General features: G+C 39.4%; 1 protein-coding gene across 1 annotated transcript in view; it reads left to right on the top strand.

Annotated features, from left to right (window-relative positions):
- Positions 1-17,841, top strand: part of TBC1D5 (TBC1 domain family member 5) — a 1,081,936-nt gene that overhangs the window by 868,041 nt on the left and 196,054 nt on the right. The window contains 1 exon segment of the mRNA XM_030202651.1: positions 2,607-2,713. Within this exon segment, the coding sequence (XP_030058511.1) occupies positions 2,607-2,713 (107 nt within the window).

Genomic DNA, 17,841 nt, shown 5'->3' with positions numbered 1-17,841 from the left:
AGTTTTATCGGTGTTGGGTTTTAATTTGAAATTGGATGCCCAAGATTCCATTAGAGAGATAGGAGAGCTACCTAGTCTGATGATACCCCACCTCCCCATTCTCCCTCTACTCATCCCATCCTTCTCTTCTCCATCTCCCCTTTATTTTATCCCTCCTTACCCCTTTTCTCCCAAATTATACTATCCTATTCTGTCTACCCTCTCTTATACTAATCATACCAGCTGCAGTAACAGAGGGCCTCGGCACACATGTAAAATACGCGCCAACGCCAGCACCGGCCTCCTTTTTCCGCAGCTTGATAAAAGGGGCCCTTAATATTTTATTACCAAAGCTGTTGGAGTGGGTTTGTTTGTAATAGTTAACAGGTTGAGTATTCAATAGCTTATTTGCTAGTGTGTAAAGATTTTGTGGATTAACTGTTTTTTTGCCTATAAGTTTTGAATAATAAGTGGTTTTTGCTTTGATAATCATGCTCTTATATGATTTTAGGAGTTTTTCTTTTCAATTAGTCCATTGTTCATTGGATTTGTTTTTGATCCAAATTCTTTCTTGTCTTCTACATTTATGTTTCATTTGTAGGAGATCTTTGTTAAACCATGGAGATAACTTCTTTTTTTGGTCAGGATTTGTTTGTAATTGGTAAAAAATTGTCTAGAACAGTTTTGCAAGTGTTCCATTGTTCGATGAAATTAGTAGACGGATTAGAGGAAAGTAAGATAGCAAGCTGTTCGTTTGACCAAATTTTGAGGGGTCAATTTTACCTCTGGTTTTGAAGGTACGTGATGTGTTAGTAGGCTTAGATGAATGGGTGGATTCTTTCCAGTTTACCTTGAAAGAAAGGCTGCTATGATCTGACCAAGGTATCGAGGACCATTGTGGTTCAGATATGTGAAAGTTAATAGGGTCTATAAATTTGATTGCTAATAAATCTAGCTGATGTCCTTTGATGTGGGAGGACATAGAATTGCCAGACATAAAGGAAATCAAGGAATTCCTTAGTATGTACATTAGTAGCATTTTCAAGATGTAAGTTGATATATCCAGTCATAATGATATTGTCATTATTGACACATATGTTGGAAATAAATTCAGTAAGTTCGGTCTTGGACAATTTCCAGCTATTGGAAGGACAATATAGTAATAGATGGCAGATAGATTTGGATAGGGAATCACCTTTTATAGAGCAGGCAACAATTTCTAGGTTAGGGAATTCAAATTCAGTAATAGTTTTTACCTGGAGGAATGATTTATAAATAATAGCTAAACCACCTCCAAATAGCGGGAAATGATGCACTTTGATATTCCGCTATTGTTGACGGTCATGCATTCGTCAACATCATCTTTCAAAGATGATCACAAAGGGTATAAATTAACAAACTTGGTACAGCGTCCTTCCGAAGACACTATCGATGTTGCGTATGAAGGGGCACAAGCTTCAGCAGTTGTAGGCAGATTCAAAGTGGAGCAGGAACCTGATTGGTTTGTTGCAATGCAGTGGTAAAGGAAGGTCCGATATAGCCTCCTAGGTAGACTGGGGCTTGGAACTGCAGATACTAATGATGTTTAGAGGGTGTAGGGTGGATTTTGACACTTCAGTAGTTATATTCAAGTTCAAAGAGAATAGGAGACCTTATTAGGTACTAGAATGTGGGACCTTCTTCTGAGGGACTGCACCTCGATAAAGTTCGAAGGGACGCACAAAGGGACATGCCCCTTTGATGCGGTGCCTGAGGTGCAGCGCCTCAGAAGCAGGCTGCCTATTGTGTGACGTGCTTGCTGGCATCACCAACTGTCTGCCTGGTTTGAAATTGTGTTGTAAAAGATGGTAGATGATGGCTGAGGAAAGCCTTCCCCAAGAGCAGGCTACAATGAAGATTGGAGCTCAGCTGCTCTAATAAGAGTGTAGGCTACTGTAAAAATGGGAGCTCAGCAGTTCTAATAAATGTGTAGGCTGCTGTAAAAGTGGGAGCTCAACAGTTCTAAAGTAAGTTCAGGCTTACAGTGAAATTGGGAGCTCAGCAGTTCTGATGGGAATTCAGGCTTTCTGAATAATAATAATAATTATAAAAGAAACTAAAAATTCCCTTTTGAAGTCAATAAATTCCATTGGGGTTGTAGTTATTGATTTTTATTGGTACAGGATATAAAATAAAAGAGTTTGAAAATAGGAATCTGTGAAAGAATATTTTTATATGGAATTATCATTTGAGGGCTTCTTTGTTGAATGTAGTAACAGGGAAGAATCAGGAAAGTGATAGCTAGCTACTTTGAGGACCCTGAAATGCTGTGCGAGAAAATACTATAGAGAGGTTTTATTGATTCTCAAAAATCTGCTGCAAATCAGTGTCATAACTAATTTAAAAAACTAGATTTAAATGGTTCATTGGTAATAAAACATCTGGACAATTGTGCAAGATGATGCATGGTAGAGCATTTTGAAACATTGTGCTTTTTTCTTCAGACTAACGGTAACAAATTTTAGCACCTGAAACTGTGAAAATATATTGCTTTATTATTTTATTGTCAGATTATGAGAATGCCCAATTAGAACTTTGTTTCCAAGAGCTGTAATGTATAATTTTTTTTAAATTTCTGTTTCTTTTAGTGATATCAAGTAATTATCAGACCTGTTTGGGACTTCTCATGCATTATCCACCCATTGGAGATGTGCACTCACTGATCCTTAAAGCTCTTTTCCTTCGAAATCCAAAGGTAATATCCTTAAGATGTTTATATTGTACAAAACAAAGCTAGTTCTGTAATGATAAATGTCTAAAAGGTTGTGTGAAGCCACTGATAGACATTAACATAATATTTTTGGACCACATGAAGAGACTTTGTCTAGAGGCTATAACATATAACATCTGGTCTTATACCCCGCTAACACCTTGCAGTTTGAAGCAGGTTACAAAACATCAAGAGCTACAACAATCCTCTGGGAGGACAATGAGTAAAAAAAAAACCCTTGAAATGAAAAACTTATAAACCATTATGTGATATAAATTTCTGAAAAAGCAAAGTCTTAACATTTTCTTATAAGACAAATAGGAATAAGAGGACCAAAATACCACAGAAAACTCTTTCCAGTGTCTGGCAGCCTGAAACGCCAATGTCATCTCAAATATTTTTAACCTTTTCCTGCCTCTCAATGAAGGAAATTAAATTAAAGTGGCACAATTTGGCCTTCTATACCTAAGAGCGACAGTAGAATGGAGTTGGGAATATAGATACATTGGTTCCAAACCGTGTAGCATTTTGTATAAAAGACAGGCCAATTTAAACAAAGTTATAGCCTCAATAGTAAGCCAATGAAGTTTAACATAGAATAACGAAATTCTGTCAAATTTAATTCAAACAAAAATCAAACGTACTGCTGTGTTCTGTACGGTCTGTAGCCTTTTAACTGATGCTTAGTGCAACCCAGATGACCAAGGTTACAATAATCTAGTTGTGACAGCAGCAGAACCTGTACTTGGAGTCTAAATTGATCTATCTTAAAACAATTTTGAATACAGCAAAGTTTTCTCATCAACAAAAACAATTTCTTCACTAGAGAAGTAATTTGAGCTTCCATAGAGACAGAGCTATCAACCAGGACACCCAACATTTTATCATTGGAGATAATTTATATTCTGCTTCACCAATGCAGATAGATTTAGGAATAACATCTGATTTGTTATCAGTTAGCAGAAATTTAGTCTTGTCTGTATTGAGTTTTAACTTGTGGCAAGGCATCCATTTTCCTAACAAATTTATGCAGTTTTGAACCCTAGGTATATCAGTCTTGTACTAGAGCTCAAAGGAATAAGTACTGTGATTTCCTCTACATAGGTATAAGACAAACAAAATACATTATTCTCCAACACAAACCCCAATGAGTGTAAATTAAACACTATTGTGGACACTGGCACTCCACAAGGGTTATGCCAGCTTCTGGAAAAGGCACCATTCATCCTAACCCTATACAACCTATAGGTCACAAAACCATTAAACCATTTCAAGACACTACCAGCAATACCTATTTTCTCTAGGATCTGCAACAAGATGTTATCATCCACCAAATCAAAAGGGGAGGAGAGATCAGATTGGAGTAATGGAGCACTCTCCCCTTCACTAAGCATCAACCTAGCATGATCTAATAATGAACTTATTATGTTTCTGTACTGAAGGTCAGTTTGCTCTGAATAAATGTGGGCCAAGATTTTAATTCAAGAGTATTTGATATAGGCAAGCAACATATACAAATGCTGTAAGTAAATAATCAACTAATGAAATGTAGTTTAGTGAGTTGTATCTGTAAATTATTTTTATTTGACTAATGGGCATAGTATTTTGCTATTCCTCAGTTTACCCAGCCATATCTGAATAACCACATTGATGTTTTTTCTTCCCTCCACCCTTTGGAATATCTTATACTATTGAGATACTATAAATGTGTTATCTATTAATCACATATTGATACACATTTTCCACCATTATAAAAATACCAAGTAGTTAGGGTTTTTAAATTCTAGTTCTTATAACTCTATACCCCCTTTTACTTAGAGAAAGGGTGTTTTATACAGCTCTGCCTTTGTAATTTTGTTTCTATAGTTACAGCTGTTTTTATTTCTGGAAAAACACCTGCAAAGATGTATTAAAAGCAGGAGATAGACATGGATCTCACAAAATACTGCTACGGTACACGTTCAGATCCACATGGGGCATAGGGGGAGCCAAACACAGCAAGCGGGTCCTCACAAGCAAATGTGCTGTATTCAACAGTTGTGAGGACCCCTGGCTGTGGAAGCTGTTTGTGTAGAAGTTGCAGGGAAAAGTATGTGATCCGGGGGTGGCATTAAATGTGGAGTGCTAACCATACAGAATCGATAAACATGCAGTTCTGTTTGTACAGTGGACCTACACATGCAGTGCTAGCCGTACAGTGTTGTTTATCCAGGCTCCAGTAGCAGCAGTAAAAGTTGAGATCAATGTGTCACTTAGTTGTTCCCAGCAATACCTAGGGTAGCGATAAGGTGGCAGCCAGAGCCATGTGCATGTGGGCTAGGTCCTGAAATATATACAGCACTCATTATTAGGACCTGACAAAGGCACATGCAAGATGGATGCCAGGAGGGAGTGCAGTTAAAGAGAGTAAATGATCTCCTGGCACTCCTTATGCTAAAAAGTGAGGAGTGTCTCTTTAAGGAGGGCAGGTGGTGGGTCCCTCAAGCATCAACAAGAAAGGTCTGGATGGAGATCCAGGAAACCCTGGCAAGGTAAGGACCTACACTGCCAACAAGCCCTAATACCCACCAAATCTATGTGAGACCATGCAAAACCACACGCTTTCAAAATATTGACAACATATGGACCCAGTTGCAGACTTCAGAGGTCACAGCACAGTGGCCTGATAGCCAGTACACATTCACACAGCTCACATACAGTGCAGCACACCACAGCTGCCGTATGCACTGTGATACCCATAGCCACAATGATGTCATCCAACTGGACCTGCTCTGGGTGGCGCACCCACAATACAGAGGCCATCATGCCACACACCCATTATCCCCCCCAAACCAAACAACTAGTGTTGTAAGAGCAGATGACAGCTTGCTCTGGGGGATGTCTGTCATATGGGTCCATCTGCAGGGATCATCATCCCATAATCAGGTATCCTATGTCCTTCAAAACACCCCCCCCCCCCCCCACTGCCTACCTCTGCTTAGCCAAAATCACTTGGCCTTGCCCCATGTTGCTGCTACATCCACATCTAAACTATGGCATGGTCGCCAGCCATGATTTCAACCACCTCTCTGTAGCTGTATTCAGAGTCAGAAGCCATGTTACCCTAAGATGATGATATGTGTGTGGCCACGTGTGTGATGTGCAGCCACACGAAGGATGATGACAGGCTCACTCAGTTGCCATGTACTACCAAATGGCAATAATCATAAAATCGTCCAACAACTGGATCTGTTTTCTGGGCCCTATCCCGTACCCATCCCCCCTCTCTTTCAGCATTCTAATATACTTAACTTATATTCTCTCTAATAACATTATGTAACCCCTATTACTATGTAAGCCGCATTGAACCCGCTTTGAGTGGGAAAGTGTGGAGTAGAAATGTAATAAATAAATGTCTCCTTTGTGGCATACATATGATCACAAAACAGCCCATATTCACCTTCCACTTCAGTAGGCAGTGTTACCTTGTAAATGAGCATGATCTGTACTAAGTAGACTCTAGGTATGTGACAAGGCACAGGCATTGGTGGGAGGGGAGACAGGATGCATTTGGGCACATGAGTCCCCTTTAGGTTTCACCCAGTGATATTCTGGTAAATGTTTAACAGGCTCGCTCTCAAAAAAAAAAAAAAACTTAGATATGTATTTAACTGTATTATATACTTTATTTATACAAATGATATGCGCAGGCAGCAACCAATTTACAAATAATATTAAAACATGCAATATTCTTTACTGTAAATTCCAAATGGCTAACTGATTTTTACAGAATGCTTTGGTTGATTTTTGCTGCACTCATATCTGTAGCCAACCTATGTTTGCTGTTCATCCATAATTCTTTTCACAATAAATTTATTGACATTGAATCTGACATATGATTTACTGTCAGACTATTTCTCACCCTATATACCAGTATGCCCACTACTGGGAAACTGGAACAAACTGGACTGTTACAGATTCCTACACAGACACTACATACCAACAGAATCCTTCACCTCAGTTGCACATGCAGAACATGGACAAACCCTCAAATGATACAAAATAGGGGGCCATAGGAAACATGCAGACAAAAACTGGAGACAACTCCCCCCCCCCCCCCCCCCCCCCACACACACACACAAGAAATCCAAATTAAATGTCTCTATCATATTTCCCCTCTCCCGCCTTTCTTCCAAAGTATGCATATTAAGATCTTTAAGTCTGTCCTCATATGCTTTATGGTGAAGACAACTTACCATTTTAGTAACCGCCCTCTGGACCTTTTCGAAGGTGTGGTCTCCAGAATTGTACACCGTATTCTAAATGAGATCTCACCAGAGTCTTATATGGTGGCATCGTCACCTCCTTTTTCCTACTGCCTATTCTTCTTCCTATGCACCCAAGCATCCTTCTAGCTTTCGCCGTTGCCTTTTCTACCTGTTTGGCCCCCTTCACATACAATCACACCCAAATTTCTCTCCTCTTTCTTGCACAGAGGTTCTTCACCTCCTAAACTGTATTGTTCCCTTGGGTTTTTGCTGCCCAAATGCATGGCCCTGCATTATTTAGCATTAAATCTAGGCTTTCAAATTCCAGACCATTCTGAATCTTTGCTAAGTCCTTCCTCATGTTATCCACACTATCAGGGGTGTCTTCCGTATTGCCGATTTGGGCATCATCCGCAGAGGCACAAATGTCTACAGCTGCTTTTTCCTAAGGCAATAAAAGTACTGGCATATTTTTAGTTTGAAAATTAGTGCAAAATCCATGGGTAAAATGTAACTGTAGGCTTTGAAACAATGTGGGCAATATGAGAATTGCTTTCTAAATTCCAGTATCTCATTTTCATTGCTACTATTTTGTGCATGAGATCTAAATCCCAAGAATTGTATATTGCCAAAATGGAAAAAGCAGTATTTGAGAATTGTGTAACAAAATACAAATATAAGCTAAGTGAAATATTTTCTCTATAGACTTGGAGACCTGATTTACATTGAAAATAGAGACCAGAATTGAGACATCCAGGTCTGAACATGCTCAGTTCCAATGGTATTTTAGAAAAAGGTGCTGTAAAGTAGAGCCTTTTCTAAAATGCCAGTGGGTGTGCACATTTAACTGCTAGCATGTGCAGTGAGAGTAGCCCTTTTATGAAAAAATGTACTATGAAACCAAGAACAGCACGAACCTGGCAGCTTCCACACAGAGGTGTCAGCACTTCCACATAGAAGTGGCAATTTTACAACTTTTGCATATAAATGGCACCACTTCTAAGTGTAGCTGCCTGTTTTTTAAATTTACACCAGGAAGTGCTGCAAATTAAAGTAGTGAGGTCGCAATTTTCACTTGGTTTCATTTTGCAGGTTGAAATAATGTACATGGGATTAAGGAGAATGATTTCCTTACTCCCTCATATGGAAAGCCCTGACCAAAACAAGCACTTTTTAAAATTCATATGTGCCTTTGAACTGGTGTAAAACCCAGGCATAAAATAGGAAATACAAGTGTAGTTTTTTTTTTTAGTTCCAATATTTTTATTTGATTTTATCAATGAAACAAAACACAAATAGCTAAAATGTTAGCCAGTATACAAATATGAACAATAAACTGAGCATCAAACAATATACACATCTGATACAAGATATGGTTACGGATTAGTAACGATGGGTAGGTAGTCATAGCGTGAAAACAGACAGTTAAGAGTACATATCTACACAAGAGTACTACATATTTGATCTTGAAGGGGAGTCCATATTTTCCTGTATTTAGTCATTGAATTATACTTCTCAGCCGCTGCATATTCATATTTGGCAAGTATGCATACTGAGTTCCACCATGTTAAATCCATGTTAAGACCTTAGATAAGTCTTTCCAGCAGAAGAAAACTATTCTTAAGGCTGTATGGAGAAGTGTATCCAAAAGTTGTGATTGATATTTATCCAGTGGGCAATGTATAGCTAATGATCCTAATATGGCTATTTCATATGAAAAGGATTCCGGGATCTTCAATGTAGATGATATGGAGGGGCATAATCCAACGCAAACGCCCATGTGTAAGAACGTCCATATCCGAGAACGGGTCATGAAGGGGTGGGCCGAATCGTATTTTCGAAAAAGATGGACGTTTATCTTTAGTCTAGAAAATACGGTTTGTGCCAGGCAAATGCATTGGATGTGGGCGTTTTTGAGATGTGGGTGTCTGTTTGAGCTGGGTGTTTTCGTTTTTCAGCGATAATCGAAACCGAAGCGTCCCAGCTCAAAAACGACCAACTCCAAGGGCTTTGGGTCGTGGGAAGGGCCAGGATTCGTAGTGCACTGGTCCCCCTCACATGCCAGGACACCAACCGGGCACCCTAGGGGGCACTTTTAAAAAATAGGAAAAAACATTAAATTACCTCCCAGGTGCATAGCTCCTTTACCTTGGGTGCTGAGACCTCCAAATCCCCCCCAAAACCCACTCCCCACAACTCAACACCATTACCATAGCACTTAATGGTGAAGGGGGGCACCTACATGTGGGTACAGTGGGTTTTGGGGGGGGTTAGAGGGCTCCCATTTACCACCACAACTGGTACAGGTAGGGGGGGATTGACCTGGGTCCGCCTGCCTGAAGTGCACTGCATTACCCACTAAAACTTCTCCAGGGACAGGACTTGTTGCTGCTGTATAACCTTGGCACAGCAGTTCACACCGTAAGACTAATCTCGCTGAAAACGTCCTTTATTTTAATAACCGCGTTTACTCACAGTTAGCTGCAGATCAGAGGTTGTGCCCCACTGGCAACGAGTATCCCTGGTACTAAGATTAGCAGTAGGTCAGAGCTGGCAGAATGGTGTACAATGCCCTCTTTCAGCAACATTCAAGGTAAGAACTAAGTTCTGTAATGTGGCTAACACATGAAAGGGATCTAAAACAGACTTACAAAAATGGCCACTACCTCATGGACTACCAGAAACAAAACGGGGCACACTCTGACCCAGTAAGCAGAGGGAAAAGCACCATGGGAGAAGAGCCTACCAACATCGTGAGACTGTAACACAAGCTAGTGAAATCACGGAGCCCAATACCCTACACCCACCACAATGCAATGCTGATGTGACCCTGCAGTGCACCCGAGAGCCACATCTGACCCAGGGAAAGGCTGTGAGAGGATCGAACACATTCTGCTGTCATGGAGGTGGGTACGGAATTTGAGGGTGGCATAGAGACTGGGAAATAAGGTTTTTGCAAGTGGGTTATTTTGTGGTGGGAGGGGGTTAGTGACCACTGGGGGAGTCAGGGGAGGTGTTTCCCGATTCCCTCCGGTGGTCATCTGGTCATTTAGGGCACTTTTTTGGGACCTGTTCGTGAGAAAAAAGGGTCCAAAAAAGTGTCCTAAATTCTCGCTAACAACGCCTTTCTTTTTTCCATTATCGGCCGAGCGCGCCCATCTCTGCTCGGCCGATAACCACGCCCCAGTCCCGCCTTCACGTCTCCGACACGCCCCCGTCAACTTTATTCGTTCCTGCGACGGAGTGCAGTTGAAGACGACCAAAATCGGCTTTCGATTATACCGATTTGGCCGCCCACGGGAAACGGACGCCCATCTCCCAAACATGGGCGTTTTTCTCCTTTCGAAAATAAGCAGGACGGTGTTCCATATTGATCTCCAATATTCCTGTTTGAAAGTACAGGCGTAGATAATATGTTTGAGTTCCTTTATCTTTATTACATGAACAGCATTTTTCCGTGTTGCTTTTGGGAACTGATGTTTTTAGTTTGGCAAGTTTACTTGGAGTCCAGAGAGCTCTATGTGCCAGGTAAAACATGGATTGCGATGTAGAAGGAGATCTGGTAGTATACGTAGTTCTAAACCAAAATTTATTGCATAGTTGTTCGTCAAGTTGAAGATTTAAATCATGTTCCCAGGATTCCATAATATTAGTAGGTGCTTTGAATTTTGCTTGTTAAAATATTTTGTACCATTTGGAGGCAGCTCCTTTAGATAACATTAAAGTTCTACAAATTTGCCAGCAACTAGGAGGATCAGTGGAAAATTTAGTAATGTCAGTAGTAGCAGTTATGCAGTGCTTAAGTTGTATCCATTTGTAGTGGTGGGTATTAGGAATACCAAATTTCAAGCATAGCTGTGAGAATGGAACCCAGGTTTTGTCTTTTATAATATCATTTAATGACCGCCGGCTTTTTTCCATAAAGGCCAGTTTATACAAGCTTTGTTAATTTTAAAGGTAGGATTGTTCCATATTTGGATAAATATGGAATGTCTTAGTGGCTTTTTAACAACAGTATCAAGTTCACTGAATACAGTATTAAGAGTTATAAACATAACATTCTTATTTAACTTAACATATTGAGACCATGGGAGGTAATGTAAAGGCACATCACAATTCTCTGTTGAGTCACATTAACCTGCACTGCAAGATTTAAGATATAAAACAAAAAGTGAGGAGATTGAATAAGGATACCAAAAAATATGTATTCACATGAAAAATGAAAAATGATGTAAACAGTATTAAAAATGACCCGACACGGCCGTGTTTCGGCCAAAAGGCCTGCCTCAGGGGTCTTTATAACCTTGGTAATGTATGACTTAGATTATATGCTCCAAGGGAAATAATAAAACGAAACTCTCTTGGGACTCCTCTCTTCAAACAGTGTTAAAAAACAAAACAACTTGTTGTACTCCTCTCCGAAGAGATGTGTACAACAAGTTGTTTTGTTTTTTAACACTGTTTGAAGAGAGGAGACCCAAGAGAGTTTCGTTTTATTATTTCCCTTGGAGCATATAATCTAAGTCATACATTACCAAGGTTATAAAGACCCCTGAGGCAGGCCTTTTGGCCGAAACACGGCCGTGTCAGGTCATTTTTAATACTGTTTACATCATTTTTCATGTGAATAAATATTTTTTGGTATCCTTATTCAATCGCCTCACTTTTTGTTTCATATCTCACGGTCCCGTGAGGGTTTTTACCTCCTCTTTTGTTTCTGCAAGATTTAAGAACATGTGCAAAAGACCATATGTTTAACGTTAAAAAGAGTTTATTTACAATACAGGTAATGTAATAGTTACAAGCAAGAGGTAGCTTTAGAATCTTTACAGGAGAAATATGCTTAAACAAGATAACAGGTTTAAATCATAAATTAAACTTACAAGTCTTTTAATGATAATGTCATAACAGGACTCTGTAAGCCACATTGAACCTGCAAGTAGGTGGGAAAATGTGGGATACAATAAATAAATTCCAGGAATAACATGTATAGAATGTTTGCACGTTTGGGACAGGGGCGTATCTGAGTGGGGCCACAGGGGCCTGGGCCCCCGCAGATTTCGTCCTGGACCCCCCTACCGCCGTTAACCCTCCCCCGCCTACCACCAACCCTTTCCCTACCTACCGCGGTCACCTACCCCCGAGGTCCGCTCCTGCCGGTTTTTTAAAATATTACTTCAGCTGGCGGGGGACCCCCGCCAGCCCAGCCGAGGTCTTTAACTTCTTCATCCTCGTACTGTTCCTGCAATGCATCCTTCCAGTTGGACGGAGTTTGACGTCGCAGCACGTTGTACGTGCAGGACGTCAACGTGCTGCGACGTCAAACTCCGTCCAACTGGAAGGATGCATTGCAGGAACAGCACGAGGATGAAGAAGTTAAAGAAGACCTCGGCTGGGCTGGCGGGGGTTGGGGTCCCCCGCCAGCTGAAGTAATATTTTAAAAAACCGGCAGGAGCGGACCTCGGCTGTAGGTGACCGCGGTAGGCGGGGAAAGGGTTGGCGGTAGGCGGGGGAGGGTTAACAGCGGGGGGGGGCATTATAATGTGCCCCCTCACTCTAGCCCCTGCCCCCCTACCGCCGAACCTCAGATACGCCCCTGGTTTGGGAAGCTCACCAGGTGCCCTTGGCCTGGATTGGCCGCTGTCGTGGACAGGATGCTGGGCTCGATGGACCCTTGGTCTTTTCCCAGTGTGGCATTACTTATGTACTTATTAGTTTCTGTATAGAACCAAGAAAACCTGCCTGGCTGGGGTTCCCTCAGGACAGGTTTAGGTTTAGGAATCAGTGGCTTAGGCCAGTGTTTCCCAATTCATTCCTGGAGTATCCCCCCTTGCCAGTCAGGTTTTCAGGATGTCCACAATGAATATGCATGAAATTTATTTGCATACACTGCCTCCATTACATGCAAATCTCTTTCATGCATACTCACTATGGATATCCTGAAAACCTGACTGGGAAGGGGGTACTCCAGGACTGACTGGCTTAGGCCAATATGTTAGAAATATATCCAAATGTTGATAGCAGCAATTAGACATGCATATTAAACACATGAGTAAACAGCAATTTCAGAAAGCTGCTCTTAAACGTGGAGATCTGTACCACATTGAATTTCAAGGGGGCATGGGTTGGGCACAATTAAAATCTACACAAAATCTTCAGGACTTAATGTCACAAATTAAACTCTGTGATATATGGCGACTTACACACTTAACAGAACTTGATTATACGTTTTTTTAAAATCCTCACAACTCCTACTCTACAACTGATTATTTTCTAATTTCTTCTTCCCTAATATCTAATGTACACAATACTAGCATTGGTAATATTTTACTATCTGATCATGCTCATATTACACTTCAAATTCAAATGGGTCAAACTTCAACAAATAATCCTCGTTGGAGGTTCAACTCCACATTATTAACTAACCCTGAATTCATAGAAAAAAGTTCCAAAGAAATAGAAGAATATCTTCATTTTAATTCACCTAGCCATACCTCTTGGCACAATTTCTGGGATGCTTTCAAAGCTTTTATCAGAGCTGCTATAATTATTTTTGTAGCAACTAGTAATAAAAAATTAAATAAATAAATTTTGACATTAGAAAAAAATATAAAAGTATTAGAATCTGCACACATTCATGATACCTCTAATGTAGCTATATTAGAAGAACTTAAATTAGCAAAACTTAAATACAATTCCATATTAGGCTCTAAAGCTAGTAAGGAAATATTTAGTAAAAATGCTCAATATTACTATGAAGGTAATAAAGCAGGTCACCTACTTGCTAATTATTTAAAATCTCGTAAAGAAAAATACTATAGCACTAATAAAGGATGAGAACAATATTTCTTTAACTGATAATTCTGATATTGCTAACAGATTCCAATCTTTTTATAAAAATCTATATACATCTAATTTTGTTAAAGAACCAACCAAATATGATTTTTTAGAAAACTTAGAACACCCTATTATCACCTCAGAAGATAACGAACTACTCTCAACAAATTACAATTGATGATGTCAACGATGCCATCCAAAACATGGCAACAAAAAAAACTCCAGGATCTAATGGGTTTACCTATAGAGTTCTACTCTGCCTTTAAAACTCTTTTGTCTCCTATTATCTGTGATTACTATAATCATATGATAGAAACGGGTATCATCAGAGGCTCTTTTACTGAAGCTGTCATCATTGTCCTTCTGAAACCAGACAAAGATCCTACTTTAGTAGAAAATTATAGACCTCTTTCTTTAATTAATTTAGATGCCAAAATATTTGCTAAAATACTTTCTGAAAGATTACAGAACATTCTTCCCAAAATAATCCATGCAGACCAAACTGGTTTCATGCATGGTAGATCTTCATCTGATAATACCAGACTCTTTTCTAAAATATTAGTGCATGCCCAAGAACACTCCAATCCATTGGTTGCAATAGGTCTAGACGCTGAAAAGGCATTTGACCGTGCTGAGTGGCCATATCTTTTCCAAGTTCTTAAATGGTATGGTTTTTTGGAATCTTCTACTAAATTAATAAAGATCTTATATTCGTCTCCTACTACATATATACAAATAAATGATGTCATATCTAAACCTTTTAATCCAACTAGAGGTACTAAACAGGGTTCCCCTTTATCTCCTTTATTATTTAATATTGCGCTACAACCTTTGTTATTAGCCATCCGTCAAAATCCTCTCATCCAGGGTGTAATGATTGATCAACAAAACTTTAAATTAGCTGCATACACTGATGATGTACTCATTTTCACATCACCTACCTCAATTCCACACTTATTAAAGGTAATATCGAAATATTCAGAGATTTCTGGATATAAATTAAATTCTACAAAAACGGAACTACTACTACTATTGTGCATATTTAAAGCATGAAATTCAGCAATATAATTTTCAGTGGAATGAAAATCAAATTAAATATTTAGGAGTTCTGTTTGGCCCAACTATAGAGGACACTCTTAACCTCAACTCTACTAATATAATTAAAATAACTGAAAACCTATCACAAAAATGGTCACCATTAAGACTTAACTGGTGGGGTTAACTTGAAACCATAAAAACGATGATTGTACCAAAAATCAACTACACTCTTAGCATGTTACCAATATTATTAAAATCAACAATTTATAAAAAAATTGAATCAAAATTAATAACATTTTTATGGGCAAACAAGACCCCAAGAATAGCCATAAAGAAATTAAAAGCTAGTCCAATAAATGGTTAAGTTTCCTAGTTTTTATGACTATCACATGTCCTTTCTTCTGAAACAAAATTCAATATTTATGCCTAAAAAGGAACTACTTAATTACCCTTCTTGGTTCTATACAAGATGTGCTTTTCCAGAATAAATGGTTAAGTTTCCTAGTTTTTATGACTATCACATGTCCTTTCTTCTGAAACAAAATTCAATATTTATGCCTAAAAAGGAACTACTTAATTACCCTTCTTGGTTCTATACAAGATGTGCTTTTCCAGAATACTGAAGCTTAATTTTGTCCAATCACTTAATGCTTTATATTTTCTCTCTTACTTATCTGGTACTCTTCAACTCTGACCTCTGAGGTCACCTTCACAAAATTCTGCTTCTTTTTTCCCAATTATTCCCAATTATTTTTCCCAATTATTCATCATTTGCCCTTTGTAACCTCCCTCCCTCGAATACTTATCACTCATACTTGTCCTTCACTGAAAATGTCTCTGTGTTATGTTTAGAGCCTATTTGAAGCAAACAAACAGACACTTGTTAAAGTTTATGGCCCATTACTAGGGCTAAGCAAGCCTGTCTATGGTCTCTGAGAAGACCAAGAAGACACAAGCTAGCTAATTGCCCTACTAGATCATAAATAAGGGAATAAGTTATATATACAAAGCTGGCTGATCTGCAAAACCAGACAGCTCTATACTAAACACATGGGAGGATTAGGTGGTGGAGCTGGAACCTGAGGATCTCAGGAGAGCTGTGGAAGCAGTAGAACAAGGCCCATAGATGCTTAGAATTATAACAACCTGGAGGACAGCATGGATTTCATGAGAATTGAAAAGTGGAAGAGTAAGTGTGTTATAGGCTCTCCTCACCTTTGAGACTTTGAATACACTTCTGGTTGTTCAGCATTTGGTGAGACCACACATAATACAGTTAAAATTTGGGATTGAGTCCTTGGTCATTACTTGCATTCAGAAGTTGAAGACCAAGAAGCACTGTCCAAATAAAAGCAGTTCTGCCTTACTTTGATACAAGATAAGCTAACAACACATACAAAAATCTATGCTAAATTTTTCATAACTTATAAAATCATTCCTGAGTGAAATTTCCTGGAAATGTTTGATGGGAATTTTTAAATTTCTTGAAATCTGGCTTACCTCTCCTCAGTAAAATGTAAGACATCTTGAGCTCAGAAGGATGAGCAAATGATAGGAGTCTTATCTTGGGACAGCCTTAAACTGACCAGGAAGCTAGAAAAAGTACTACTGTTTACATTTATGTTTTCTATAGTGCTACTAGATATAAGCAATACTGGTTTAGAAAAAAATAGTATGAAGCTAAAGATGAACTTGTGTCATCAGACAATAGGAGAGCTGCAAGGCAGATCTGACCAGTAGGTGGTCTACAAGTGAAGATGGCACTAGTGTGGCAGACAATGGCAATGAATAAGTCAGCCCAGCCAGCATAGGGCCTTGTGCACCCACATCTCTGGTGTGCTATGTCACACCCCATCCGGAACACAAAGTTCAGAGGGGGTGGGTTGTAGCAGGTTTTGAGCAGCCCAGCCAGTGCAGGTCAGTGTATGGTAAACTGAGGACAATACAGAGGCTGTATTCATTTCTGCAGCCAGATCTTATCTGTCCCCTTCCCCGCTACTGCCAACTCCAGACTTCGATCCTTCTGTCTTGCTGCACCCTATGCCTGGAATAGACTTCCTGAGCCCCTACGTCTTGCCCCATCCTTGACCATCTTTAAATCTAGATTGAAAACCCACCTCTTTAACATTGCTTTTGACTCATAACCACTTGTATCCACTCGCCTCCACCTACCCTCCTCTCCTCTTTCCTCTGCACATTAATTGATTTGTTTGCTTTATTTTTTGTCTACTAGATTGTAAGCTCTTTGAGCAGGGACTATCTTTCTTCTATGTTTGTGCAGTGCTGCGTACGCTTTGTAGCGCTATAGAAATGCTAAATAGTAGTAGTAGTAGTAGATATGTTTCATTTGGTGGTATACACATCAGTGCTCCTAGTATTTAGATTGTTGTAACTGATTGTATGTGGTATTGCCAAACCAGTTGCTTCACCAATTACAGATGGTGCAGAATTCTGCGACTTGGCTGATTTTTAAATAGTCAAGATGGGTTTCAGCATGAATTCAGCTCAGTGCTTTTTATTGGTTGCCAGTATGAGCAAGGATTAAGTTAAATAATTTTTATTGGCATTTCAAGTATTCTGTGGCACATGCCTGTAGGTGCAATTACTGCTTCCTTAAGGAAATAATTTAGTACGTCCCTAGCTGACTATCGACTGGTTAAAAAAAAAAAAAGGCTGCCAAGTTCTGAAGATATAATATGATTTATTGCCAGGATAAATATGGCAAAGAAAGCATGTCTGGCAGTATATCTCTTAGCAGAGATTTTGTTAAAAATATGTCTGTTAGCAGTGAGCAACTAATAATTCTTCCCTAGTGCAAATATGTTTCTCTTATGAAAATACAGCTGAAACCAAGCATCAACCTGGTCTGAATTGCACTTTACAACTAAGGAAACCTTATCTACCTAACCTCTGAGCTTTAGATTAATAAACAGACATCCCAGCCTTATTGTGACAACCAGTGTCTGATCCAGCAGTCCTTGGTTTATGAAA

Source organism: Microcaecilia unicolor, chromosome 1 (assembly GCF_901765095.1).
Source record: "Microcaecilia unicolor chromosome 1, aMicUni1.1, whole genome shotgun sequence".
Taxonomy (NCBI): domain Eukaryota; kingdom Metazoa; phylum Chordata; class Amphibia; order Gymnophiona; family Siphonopidae; genus Microcaecilia; species Microcaecilia unicolor.
The sequence above is the reverse complement of the archived record's forward strand: the minus strand, read 5'-3'. Positions and strand labels throughout refer to the sequence as shown.